Source organism: Ruditapes philippinarum, unplaced genomic scaffold (assembly GCF_026571515.1).
Source record: "Ruditapes philippinarum isolate M1 unplaced genomic scaffold, ASM2657151v2 ctg3595_1_1_1_1, whole genome shotgun sequence".
In the NCBI taxonomy this organism is placed as follows: domain Eukaryota; kingdom Metazoa; phylum Mollusca; class Bivalvia; order Venerida; family Veneridae; genus Ruditapes; species Ruditapes philippinarum.
The window spans coordinates 47,221-61,394 of NW_026853591.1; the positions used below are offsets into that span (position 1 = coordinate 47,221).

The window sequence follows — 14,174 nt, forward strand, 5'->3', positions numbered from 1 at the left end:
ATTCCATTTAGTTATGATTTTCTTTTCATCCGCATTCAGATATAGTCCGGCTACAGTGAAAATTATATTTTATAAATTTCACTAGTGGTTTATCAGAATATAATCATCTGATATATTACAATAAAACACTGGAAAGCATGAAATAATAGCTAGTATTTCTTGTATTTGCCTTTAGTTGTACATTTTAACTCATTTAAAACATTTAATTATACACTAATACTTTGCCTCTTTTCTTTGTCAATGGTGCATTTGCTCAATGAGTTGTTTAATATTTGCCTCCCTTTGATACAATTATGTTGTATAACAGAGAAGAAACTTAATTATAAAAATGTTTAATGTTTAATCATGTTTAACAATGCACAGAGTGATAAAGAAATATAAAACATAATTATTTTACGTCACAATTATTTGACGAATAAGTAAACCTCCTAGGTCTAATAATAAAATAAAGCGATGCTCTTTTATAAAGTGATTAATCTGAATTGTTTGGAAAGGCATGACAGACAAAAAATTGGTTTGTATCTAAAATATTCGGTTTGTAACAATGTATATGAAATTATAAGTTATTTTGATTGTGAAAATTTATTTGTGTATCGTGCTTATATAAATCGAACTAATGACAACAATTTTGTACATTTCAGAAAGAAGTAACAATGTCTTATTATGACATTTATATAAGTGGAACGGGACAGTTTCGATGTCACGAACCCGACGGACACGATTTTGAAAACAGAACGATGCTTCTTCAGACTTTTTCAAATGGCTGCTATCCAAGATATGCTTGCTTCGAAGGAAAGAAAGTTTCTTCGTCAATTCTAGAGTATCGCCTTGGCAACCGTGTCAGCTGGCCTGTGAAGAACCCGGAGTCACTTAAAGAAGACGTGTGCGCTGATCAGCAGTTTGAACCGAGTTCAAGAGATAGAGAAAACTTTGGGAGAAGAATTGATGAAAAACCAACGACAATTCTAGTAGACACTAAACACCATTACCCGTTCAGCTGCAATTTACAAAATTGGCCAGGGCTAACTGATAACAGACTGTACATGCAGGAGGCAAATGTTTGTGAATATTGCTTTGTGTATGACGCTAAAGACAAGCGAAGCCAAAGAAATTTTATTGCTCAGCCTTTTAACTGTACATCCGGCAATACTCTTGACCGGAAGGATTATCATTGCCTAGGGGTGTTTCCACAAGGGGAAAACATCCATGCTGTCGTAACACGAACCATTCATGCTCATCAAGAATACTTATGCTGGGTGTTTGTACACGAAGAAGAAAACGACGACAGAGTTGGTATAGTTTATGTTCTAGATGCGACAAATTGTAACAAAGTTGCTATAAAGGCTGTTCAAGAAGGTACTGTAATGCCTAAAAGAACATTGGTCATACCAAAGAACCGCCAGAATTGCCCATACATAGAAAAGCTTCTGCCGTCTACGACGTCTGTCGAATATGGCACAACTAGGAGACATCATCACAACACACATAAACCTGATAGATCCGGTACTACCCACTTTCCAATGTTTACTAGTTCGTCACATAAACTGTATCATCCGAGATACCAAACCACAGTCCTACCACCATTATACAGTAACATGGAAAGTTCTGCTGCCTGTGTAAAATGTTTTAGTAAAACAACAATGTCTTTTATTCTATTCACATTAATATTTGTCGCCCTTACTTAGCATTGGTTTTTGTGATGATAAATAGTTAAGGTGTGTTGACAAATAGGATGCTGTCGTTCTCGGACAAATATTTCGGACATGATGTTAGTGTGTGGTGTATTGTATTCTCTGAAGCTGACAGATTACAGTATTTAGGACGAGCAGATTGTGTTACTAACTGTTATTCGTTCGTAAAATCATATGAATCGATTTCTTCTTTCTCCAACGCTTCTATATCTAAACAGTTACCCGAACTTGCGCTATATACTATTTTCTATATTTCTATACTCTATAAATATACTGTACGGCATAGTCATACATTAAACGTTCATACTTTATAGGTATAAAAGATCATTTGTGCACAGATTTTATTTTATCTTAACACTAAAAACATATACCCTTTTAGCTTTACTCTACACTTACCTTTCTAGATCACTTTATATAAATACCATATTCCATTGTATTACTTTTTTAAAACTGCTGATAACGTTAAATTCAGGAGTGACAGCTAAAACAACAATGTATTTTCTTTCTTTAAAATGTATTGTTAAACATTAAATCCAAACGTATTAGACAGGAGTAACAATTTTTATTAGTTCTAAATCTGTATTAACCCAATACGAAAAGATTTTTTTTTGATTTTTCAAAAAAGTTCAAAATATCTTTAATATATTTCAAGATCTTCCCAACAAATTTAATATTCGTTGATGTTTATAGTGATACATTCTTTAATAAGAACTTTATAACTGCCCAAACAGTTTCTAATATAGCATACTTATTACAACTGAAAGCTGCCTTTTCTTTCGAGTAACTTTACGTTACACATGATTGGACATTACTAGAGCAAGGGTATGCTTCCAGTATGGTTGATTTCACCTGACACGTAGTTTGTTCAAAGTTTATGTTAAATGTTTAACTGACAATTGCAGAGTTTTAATTGCATTTTTTTCTTAAAAGTAAAGCTGTTAAAATATAGAACAGAAACCTTAAAATATCGCTTGCATATTTTCGTGTGTGTGTCGGGTTTTGGTGCACAACTTTTATACCTTTCTAAATATGGTGATAGTTCTTCTTGTTCTAAGCTTTATATTATTTAAGAAGCTGTAAGTATGTATGTAATATGTATATAAGCTTATTATTTTATCAAATGTTTATTTGATGATTTTATGTAAATATTTACAGAATTGAAGATGTAGATAAAAGAAATTAATTTTAACAGGAGATTGTTTTTATGTGGATCATTGTATAACAAAATATAAGTTTTCAAATCGTGGTGTGTGTTGTTTTATAACATACATTTTGTAAATCAATTACTGGAGTTCTAGATATTGTGTGAATAAGATAGTTTACGCATTTCAAGTCTAATTGATAGTCATTATAATATATTGTTTACATATTTGAGAAACATTTAATTTACAAAACTTATTAATGTTATTTTACTTGTAAAATAGGAAACATTTCTTGTATATGTATGTCTTTACAAACATAACGAAATCTTTTAAAGGTAAAAACATTTTTTTTTATTGTTTAGCATTCAGCAAAATATAACTGTGAATATTTGTAACGCGCATGTAGAAATTGTATTTGAAATATTTGTTAAGTTTAATACATTTATCATATATTAAAATTATCATGTAAAGTTACAAATTTTATCTATAAAACACAATTTAATGTTCTAATGTTAATGCGTCCTAAATTGTTTGAATATTCATGCATTTGTTGTGACATTTATTAATTATTTTATTTCATATGTTTGATTCATGAAATGACCAAATGATATAAGCTGTCAACTATGAACAATAATTCTGTAGTCGTAAATAATATAAATTCATTTACTATGAAGCGGTTTTGAAAACAAACATATTTAACGACAAATGGTTATTAAAAGCATGAAGTGTTTTATGTCTGTTTTAGGTATAGTTTCAAACACAGTCGTTGCATTTATAAAGCATAAAATAGTATTTGTTGCGGTTTGACTTAATTGATGACTTTTATCAGACGAAGTCCCATACGTTTCTTTATACTTAAAATTTCGAAGTTTTAGTAATGTTATTAAAAGAGAGCAAGATTTGCATACCTGAAACTTGGCAAAATTAATGTTAATAATTTGTAAGAAATGGTGTCATTTTTTAATATTTATCACAAACCTTTGTGCAATTTACATTTAGAAAGATGGAAAAATAAACAATTAATATTTTTCGTATCTTATTTCGTTTTTAATTGTCATTCTTCTACAGAAGTATCTAGTAATTTGAAATGTGTATTTCTTCTTGAATTGTCCGGTTATTTGCTTTATTAACTATTATATTGTCTTTACAACAGATTGTTTCTTGGAGTTGTTTAATATTTTCTTTGAGAAGTAAACATTTATATACATATACTATCTTCATGTTTTGCTTTAAAATTATGAAATTTCATTCTTGCGTGTGCAGTCATGTACAAAAAGGTAAAATAAAAAAAGCAATTACCTTTACGTGACAAAAATGTTACATGTAACGCAGTTGACAAATACGGCCTTCTTGTTTTGCGCCTATTGTTTGTCTACTTATATCGCCTTTTTCGGGTGTGAATAGTATTTGTCATTTTAAATTTGCATGAATGACCTTAATGAGTGTAATTTAATTGCCCGTTATAAATTTGGAACAACTTATCTTCATGCCACTAATGAAGTATCATTGTCTATGGAAACAAGCAGAACCTTAGCAACAATGCGTCCTTTGAACGTTCTTGTACCAAATGCATTGAAGTCCGTATTTCTTATTTTTCAACAAACTATTATAGTGTTTAATATTTTAATGTTTTACTTGTATTTATTTTACGATTAGATTTGGCAATTCAAAAACTTCCTTTATGTCAGCGATGTTTTTAGGACATTCACATATTATCGATGATTCAATAGACAGTAGAAAGCTTGCCGTCACCTGATATAAAATATATTTGGGATTGGGTTTCTTGTCACACCAACACAGTATTGGTCATACCAGCTTGACTGGTGGCGGAAGACAAATGAGCAAGTGGTTTGAAGTCAAAAACCTTAAACTATCGGACACAGACGAGCAGTTATAAAATAATAATCATAAACATCTTGTGATATATTGGCTAATCATTGTAATATCAACAGGACGCATAAAGCATGAATTCTCTCAAAGTGCACAAATATTCTAGTTTATATACTCAGGTGCAAATGATTATAACAAATAAACCGACAAACATGAAATTACTCAAAGCAGTCTGGAACAAATGGAGATCATTATTATACATATCTATTCTGTATTACAAGTGTTACAGCTAAATTTATATGATGCATGGTGTTTTTAAACTGCTTCTTATTTGTTCACAAGAGATCGAAGTATTCGTTACGTAAAGTGTAAAATGTGTTGTAAAATTGCCTTTGGTGAGTTAAAAACTAATAAACATAAGCACAAATGTTTTAACAACATAAAGCATTAAACTAAAATTGCATGTTCAAACGGTTTGGTTCGAAATGATTTATTTGGTACTCGGGCCCTTTTCAAAGATCCTCCGGGTAGAAAAAAAGCAATATAAAAGAATTCAAGGGTGGTACAGCATGTTATTTTGTTACAACGAGTTTAATAGATTTTTATAGAAGCACTATAAATATAATATTCTATTCATAACGTATGTAAAATAAGAGCTGTTTACTGCAATAAATGTGAAAAGCATGTTATCTTACGTATGTAGACGTTCAGAAGCATTTTGAAAGAATATATCAATGGCAATGTAATATTCAAATGACATGATAATTCTTCACAATTCAAGGCGAACAGATGAAAGGAGAGAAGAAATCCAGTTTGATGTAGGCGAAAAATATCTGGACTGTGTACCAATTAGTATATTTTAATATTCGTCCTTTATTTAACACAGACTAATTCGACTAAGGAGCGTAAAAACATAGCAATAAACTATCCATCAAGGTAGCCTCTCTGGAAAAATGATTTTTGTAATCACATTTCTACCCCATTAAGATGTCTCCAAATGAGGAAAATCTTTACATTTAGACTGAATTTACCAGAGCAAATCTGTTTAACAATGTATGACTTTATAAAAGAGAGTGTGTTTTAAGTTCCTATGGGAACTATATTTTCCTCTCCATCTTCATGACAAGACTATCCTCTCCTGTTTTCTTGTTATTTCTTGTTGCTTTATAAATAAGCACGATCATCCTTTGTGTCTTATTTGAAGTCGTTTTAAAGCTACTTAGCATTACGTCGTTTTTCAACAAGTGTAATATGTCTGGTGTTTTTTTTGGCATTGCAATATATTATTCAAAATGTCACTTCATTTGTAAAGTACTCATTGCATTTTTATCGCTCTGTATTGAACAGACAAAAGACAATAAAGATCTATTAAATGTCAAAGGTAGACGTAACATCTTAAGGGGCTTTAGTTTTTGAAACCCTTAAAATTTTTATTTTATTAGTAAAGGTAAAGAATGGGCGGATTCCGAGATAAATTGAGATACATTTAAGGCTGTAGACCACAAATAAAAGTATAATTTTATATAGAGAACAAGTTAATGTATAGTTTCAATTTTAGTGTACATGTACTTTTGTATAGTTACAGTTATTTCATCGCTACTGCATGAAAAATATAAATGTTAAAAAATAGTCTAACGTGGTCGCTGGTTTTGTTAAATTGCATTTCTATTTTGATGCAAATGCAAAAATGACGTTAATGGTGTATTTGACATGAATGGCCAACTCCTTAGACGACTATCAGAATTAATAATATATAAATCTTTGTATCTTCATAATCTCATCAAGCTATTCTTGTTTATTGTTACATATATCTTACATTTAAATTCTGATCATAATCTAAACACATAACTTTAATCCTACAATGTGAACACTCAATGTCATGGCCTGATATTAACTAATGGTAAGAGTGTTAAAAACCAACACACAGAAGTGAAAAAAAATGTGGCGACGGTATCATTAACTGATACAAAACTGCTTATAAAGAAGTATATTGACTTAAAGAGCTTTTATTTATTGATTAACTTTCACCGGAAATAACAAATTAAATGCGGGTGTTTTTACAACTTTGAATAACTAATAGCCATACAAATCGCATAAGTATGTGCATGATATTGTGCTTCAATCAAATATTCGATAAACACGAGGTTATTAACTTAAAGACGGCTTCCTACCTTAATCCAGTCTCTGTTTCAATTTTTATTCTTTTTTAATTTATACATATGCCATGTATCAAAATTACTGCCTGTGAAAAAACAACATTCTTATAGACAAAGTTTCACCCGTTGTCTATACGCTTTATATTTTAACCGATGCATTCTGTTCAAAAGTTGTATTGTATGTACATGTATTAATTTTACTCGAAACATGTTAATACGATCGAATATTGTAGTGCAAATGTCTAGAAACCCTGCAAGGAAAAAAACATTTAATATATATATATGTTTGAAATATGACGTATTGCATACTATTTAATTTGATAAATTAAACGCATTTCTAAGGAAAAGATTAGCTGATATTATTTCAACAGTTATACCGACTCTAGGACATACACAGTATGTTGCATGGTATATATTTGTCATGCTGAAAGATTTATCGTACACAAGGTGAGAAAATATGACAAAATTGCCATTTGATAATTCATATGCTTGTCAACAGAAATTTTACACTCATAAATTACAATTGTGTTGTAAAGATAGCAATTAAAGTATATGAATTTTTAAGAACAAGGTTGTTTTTGTCAAAGGGCAATACAAACAAAACATTGAAAACAAGTAGTTGAAATTGACAACATTTTTACTTTTCACAAATGTATCTCTTTCCATTGCATGCTTTATGCTTATGACGTAAGGAATGGCATTTTGAAATTATCATCAACGTTTATCGTTGTCTGCAAATAATGTCTGAAATTAATTTTAGTTTCACTAGATATTGATTTTATCTTAATTTAACTGTTTGGCATTTACAAACTTGAAGCATATTATTTTCATTTACTTGAATTTATTTATTTTTTAAGCTAGTATAAATTGAGCGTTGATGAAATGTTTATTGTTGTTGACGGTATAATGAAATTATAAATTACTCATATGTGTCATATGTTTTATTGATAACGGATATGATATGATAAACAATCTTGAACTTATAACACATTTACTTCATTCGACATAAATCTGGAAAATGGTAGTAATTTTCACAGAGCATTGACAACAAAGTGTGTATAAAAAATACTTTTGTAACAAATTAACGGCAAAACATTTCAATTCTGAATAAACCATTATAGGACCAAACACGTTCTGGTTGAGATGAAATAGAAACACTGGCAGCAAAGGGAATATGATAGGAAAAATTGGCACATGTTATTACTGGTAAGTTATCAAATATGATAAACAAGATCAACAAGGAATGGCGGCGTTCAATGAACGCAACCCCCATATGACCCAGCAACAAGAACCAATAACCATCAAGCCTGTTAGACGAACTGGTCGCCGAGATTTAAAAAAAAAAAACGTTTCACAATTGGTGTAACAACATATAATCAAACAAGTTGTAAATGAAACTATGTAGGGTTTACTTTATATGAAGGTAATCAAAAAGTTTGGTCAAGCCAGTCGCTGGTTTATTAAACGTCTTAATTAGTTTCTATTCATGACATGGCATTAATGAGCGGATTATTATGTTTTTATTAATATCCGCTAACAGATTTAGTAACAACCTTCTAATTTTATTATATATTGAACAGACCAATATTCAATCACACTCCAGTATTTACAATCTTTAGAAAGTTTACTTTGTCGTTTTCAATCATTCTTTATTTTATATGAGTGTTAGTTATCAAGCTGAGAGGTTTCAATTAACGTTCTGGTTTAATTTTCTTTCATTATAATTAAATATATCACATATGGGCAATGTTTATGGATCATATCTACATACATTTTCAATTGACTGCCATGCGTTTTAAAAGTAACGGGAATAATATCAAAGTAAAATGCAACTTACATTTTTCATTTAACAAATCAAAATAAATGGGTACAATGTAACAGTTAAATGTTATCATGCTGTTCTGTATTTAGGAAAAACAGCATAATGATGTTCATGGCACTTACATAGAGAAGGAAAGACATAATGAACCTAAAGACTACATTATTACTTCGGCATTGAAAAATAAACTTCATACTTATTCCCTCTGATATTGACCTTGTCCAAAAAAAATCATAATGTAAAATACACCAGTTAAACAAAGTTGCAATGTCGATGAATAATTGGTTTAGAATGTAAAAATGTTGAATGACGAACCTTTCAAGAATTGGAACTTCGGCACTTTGCTTCCGAACTGATGCAAACAAATGTTTCATGTGTGAATAAAAATGTGACATGTACATTGTGTACGTATGAATAAGATTTGTTCATATGTAACTCAAGAAGGTTATTGCAAGTATGATAACCATGTATTGCAAATGCGCATGATAAATTTATTTTAAACGCCATGTTTTATGAAATTGCTGTGTATGTTGGGAATTAGACCTGATTATATTCATAAACATTTTTTAGATATTAAAACAAAATGATGTACATATTTGAGGAATATAACCAATGAATTATAAGCTTCAGTTTATTGGGGAAAACATATTTCTTCTTGTTTGTCGGTTTGTTTGATTGATTGATTGGGTTTTACGTCACACCGACACATTTTAGGTCATTGGTAACGTTCCAGCTTTACTGGTGGAGGAATACCTCAGGTGCCCGACCGTGCATTATTTCAGGCACGAACGGGCACCTGAGTAGAACAACAGACGTTCCGTAAGCTAGCTTGATAGCTTCATCACATGAAATAATCCTAAGTCCCTGTCGGGATTCGAACCCCCAGCAGTGAGGGCAAGTGGTAAATTTCGTCATGTATATGTGCGTATGTTGTCAAAATACTTTTTGTTTTTTAATGATTATGGCCAACAATTAATAGGCTTGCGAGTGTTATATCTGAGATATTATCACAACATACAACATAAGTGTTTTTAAAGTATCCTTTTTGTATTATTCTTTTCATGTAAAATGTAAATTTTAATTTCTTGAAATAATTTTAATTTATCAAATAGCACAAGCAAATGGGAATGTTTGAGATGCGCAAGTAGAGATTGTTATATATATTTGTTTACTTACATACATTTATCGTAATGTTAAAAGATTATGTAAAGTTACAAATTTTATCAAATTGAATACAGATGTTCAAATCTTAGTCTATCCTAAATTTTTTAAATATCCATACATATTTTGTGATTTTTAATTATTATTTCATAGAGGAACCATTTAAATAAGCAGATAAAAAGTATCAAATATTTAATTAAATTACCTACCAATATTGCTTTTTTAATAAACATAATTATATCACTGCAAAAAGACAAAACAAAACATTTAAAAATATACAGTATGTTTTTGGAAACACATATCATTTGCAAGACATTACTTACATTTTTGATGAAGGAAAGAAAAAAAAAACATTGACAAGTAAAAGTACTTTGTTAAATGTTCCTGCCAGCAACCCGATTTCTGTGAAATGGATTCGCAATCTGGAGGATTGACTTCGCAAAATACAACTGCAACTCTAATGACTGATAGCATTCACTTTATTTTACCTTTTATTAAATGCTAACGTAAAAGAACGTTGCAAATACGCAGTTATTTATAACAATTGTGATGAAAAATCTTTGCCTCCAAAAAAGCACAAAAAAGGCGTCCAAATACTAAGGGAAGCAACTCATTTCTTACTGACACGTAAAAAGTCCAACACATACCGTACCTTAACCGTAACATTAAATATAGAAATATTAGAAACTTGTAAGCAAAGAAAACAAAAAGTGTTCTTCATTTATGTAGGAGTGAAATTTAGAGTGTTTAAAAGAATGTATCAATGATAATGGAATATTCTAATGGCATGATAGTACCTCATATTGAAAGGTGATCAACGCACAAACCCAGTTTGATCAAGGGGAATAGTAACTGAACTGTATACAAAGTTGTATATTTTATATTCTTCCTTTATTTAACGCCAGACTAATTCGACTAAGGAGCGTAAAAACATAGCAATAAACTATCAATCAAGGTAGCCTTTCTGGAAAAAATGATTTTTGTAATCACATTTCTACCCCATTAAGATGTCTCCAAATGAGGAAAATCTTTACATTTAGACTAAATGTACAAGAGCAAATCGGTTTAACAATGTATGACTGTATAAAAAAGAGTGTGTTTTAAGTTCCTATGGGAACAATATTTCCCTCTCCATCTTCATGACAAGACTATCCTCTCCTGTTTTCTTGTTAATTCTTGTTGCTTTATAAATAAGTCCGATCGTTCTGTGTGTCTTAATCGAAGTCGTTTTATAGCTACGTTATGTAAACACTTTTAGGCTTATGTCATCAAGCAGCAGAACTTTCTTTTAGCTTCTATCAGCACTACGTTGTTTTGAACAAGTGCAATATTTCTGGTGTTTTTTTTACATTGCAATATATTATTAAAATGTCAATTGATGATTTAATGTTGTTTCGTATGCAATAGACAAAAAGAGGACGCTGCAATATCTATAAATTGCCAAAGGAAAACGTACAGTCGTTAAGTTATTAAGATTTTGAAATAAAAAGGTAAACGCTTAATATCATTTAAGTCTGGTATAAAGTGTAAAGAGGAAAAGTGTATATAGAGAACAAGGTAACGTATAGTAACAATTTCAGTGTATATGTAATGTAATTTTGTTCAAAATATTATATGTAATGTATATCACTTTAATGCACGCATACAACTCATATGGCATAAATAAATATTCTAGACATCTTTGACATGGTGTGCATGCAACGTAGATATCTTTCGCTGAAATTTGTATTAACAGCATTAAATGTGAAAAAGGAGAAACACATATTAATAGATTGCCAGTTTTACAGAACATGCCTTTTAAGACATGGTTCATATATTATATAAGAACAGTTAGTTCATCGCTCTTGCACGAAAATATAATGTTAAGATAAATGTCTAACGTGGTTGCTGGTTTTGTTAAAGTTTAAATGGCATAATAAATCACAATCAGCAAAGCTTAACATTGAATATTTATAAGATCAAGACCATGCATGACCCTCATAAATTCCTAAATTTGATTTCAGATTGACGGTAGGAAAAAGATCAGATAGGTTAGACCCAGACATCAGCCTCAGTCACCGTTCTTGAAGGCACAAAAAACTGGCACTAGATCTTAATGTAATTTTTACAAAAAATGTAAAAATAGGATACTGTATAATAAAAAAAAACAACATTTTCTTATATTTATTTTGTTTTGTCATGTTTTTTAAGTTAATCGGAGGGTTAAACTGTATGAGACAAATATTTGTTTATATTGACAACTGTCCGTTTCTTAGAAAGGGCGACAACCAAGATTAGCGGCGATGTCTAAACGCCGTATTTGGGACATAGGTATAATGCCCTCAGGCCATTATGTACATCTTCGGGCAATTATCGCATAATGGCGAGCAGGAACCAAGTATTAACCTCTAAATTAAGTTTTTAATCTGTATCTAAAAGAGTTTTCATTTATTGATTAACTTTCACCGGAAAGAACAAATTAAATGCGGGTCTTTTAACACCTTTACTAATAGCCATACGAATGGCATTTTATGTGCATGTTATTGAAACCCACTTAAAACAGTCGGTAAACACGAGGTCAACACCTTAAAGAGGTTTTTTTCTGGCTTAACCCAGTCTCTATTTCAATTCCTAAATTGTTTGCTAATTCATGCATACGCCATGTATCTACATTTCTAACAACGTTATTACTGACAAAGGTTTCACCAATTGTAAATACGCTATATATTTTAACCGATGCATTCTGTTATGTATTATTTTTTACTCGAAACATGTTAATACGATCGAGCAGTTTGCCAAACAATCTAAACAACACTGGAATGAAAAATACCTTTAAAATACATGTATATAAGTCTGAAATATGACGTATATATACTAGTTCGATAAATTAAATGCATTTCTAAGGAATAGAATAGCTGATATTTTTTCAACAGTTATACCAACTTTAGGACATACACAGTTTGTGTGACTACACTGTTGCGTACAAGAAGTTTAAATGATATATATTAATTATATATATATATATATATATATATATATATATATATATATATATATATATATATATATATATATATATATATTAGTTTTAATGAGATATTAGATTTGCATTCTGAAAGATTTATCGTACACGAGGTCCAGGCTATTCAAAATGACTTGAACATAATAGAAAATATGACAGAATTGCTGATCAATAATTCATATGCTCGTCAACGGAACTTTTTATACGTAGCATCAGTAGTAGCCTCATAAATTACAATTGTACTGTATATATAGTAACAAAAGTATAAGGTTATTAAAACAAGGTTGTTTCTGCTAAAGGGCAATACAAAAACAAACATAAAAACAAGTAGTGGAAATTGACAACATGTTTACTTTTCACTAATTTATCTATTTCCATTGCATGTTTTATTCTTATGACGTAAGAAAAGACATTTTTGCATTATCATAACGTTTATCGTTGTCTGCAAATATTACCTGTAAATTTATTTTAGTGTCACTAGATATTGATTTTATCTGAATTTAAATGTTTGGCATTTACATACTTCAATCAAATAATTTTCATTGAACAGAAAATGTTTTAGCTAGTATAACTTCGGCATCAATGCAATGTTTATTGTTGTTTACGGTAAATTAAGTTATAAATATCTCATGATCGTCATGTGTTTACTAATAACGGATATAATATGATAAATACTTGTGAATTGATAAATTGATAACACTAAATTTATTAGACATATGTCTGGAAAATTGAAGGTTTGTCAAGAACAGTGACAACAAAGGGGTATAAATGAATACCTCGTTCGTTCATGGTCACATGTTCTTAATGTTTAAACGGGAAAACCTTTCAATTCTAACTTAACCAAAATAAGACCAAATATTTTCTGTGTGACATTAAATATAAACTTTGGAAGCAAAATGAATTGTAAAAAGACAACTTGATATATGTAATTCAAGAAAATTCTGTCAGATGGACTGATGTTCAATTATGGTTCAAACAGGTGGTGTTACAGTCGGCATAAGAACAGATAACCAAACGAGTTTTATATGAAAGTATGTAGGTTTACTTTATATGTAGGTAACCGACAAGTTTTGTCAAGACAGTCGCCTGTTATAAGTCGTCTTACTTGGTATATGTACATGACATGGCATATGCAGATTATATATGTTCATTACAGTCTGATATAAAGTTTTCGCTAACAGATCCAGTAATAACAATGTAACGCATTGCTTCCGAACCGATGTACACAAATGTTTCGTTGGATGAAAAGACGAAAAAGTTCTTACGGGCGTCCGTGGCCGAGTGGTTAAGGTCGTTGACTTCAAACCACTTGCCCCTCACCGCTTTGGGCTCGAATCCCAACAGGCACTTTGGATTCTTTCATGTGCGAAGCTA

The 14,174-nt window shown here is 30.4% G+C and overlaps 1 protein-coding gene across 3 annotated transcripts in view; it reads left to right on the forward strand.

Annotated features, from left to right (window-relative positions):
* Window positions 1–4,042, forward strand: part of LOC132737283 (uncharacterized) — a 35,436-nt gene extending 31,394 nt beyond the window's left edge. For all 3 annotated transcript variants that reach the window (XM_060724543.1, XM_060724544.1, XM_060724545.1), the window contains exon 3: window positions 642–4,042. In XM_060724543.1, coding sequence (XP_060580526.1) covers window positions 642–1,685 — 1,044 coding nt within the window. In that variant the 3' untranslated portion in view covers window positions 1,686–4,042. The remainder of the gene's footprint in view (window positions 1–641) is intronic.
* Window positions 4,043–14,174: the final 10,132 nt, after the last annotated feature.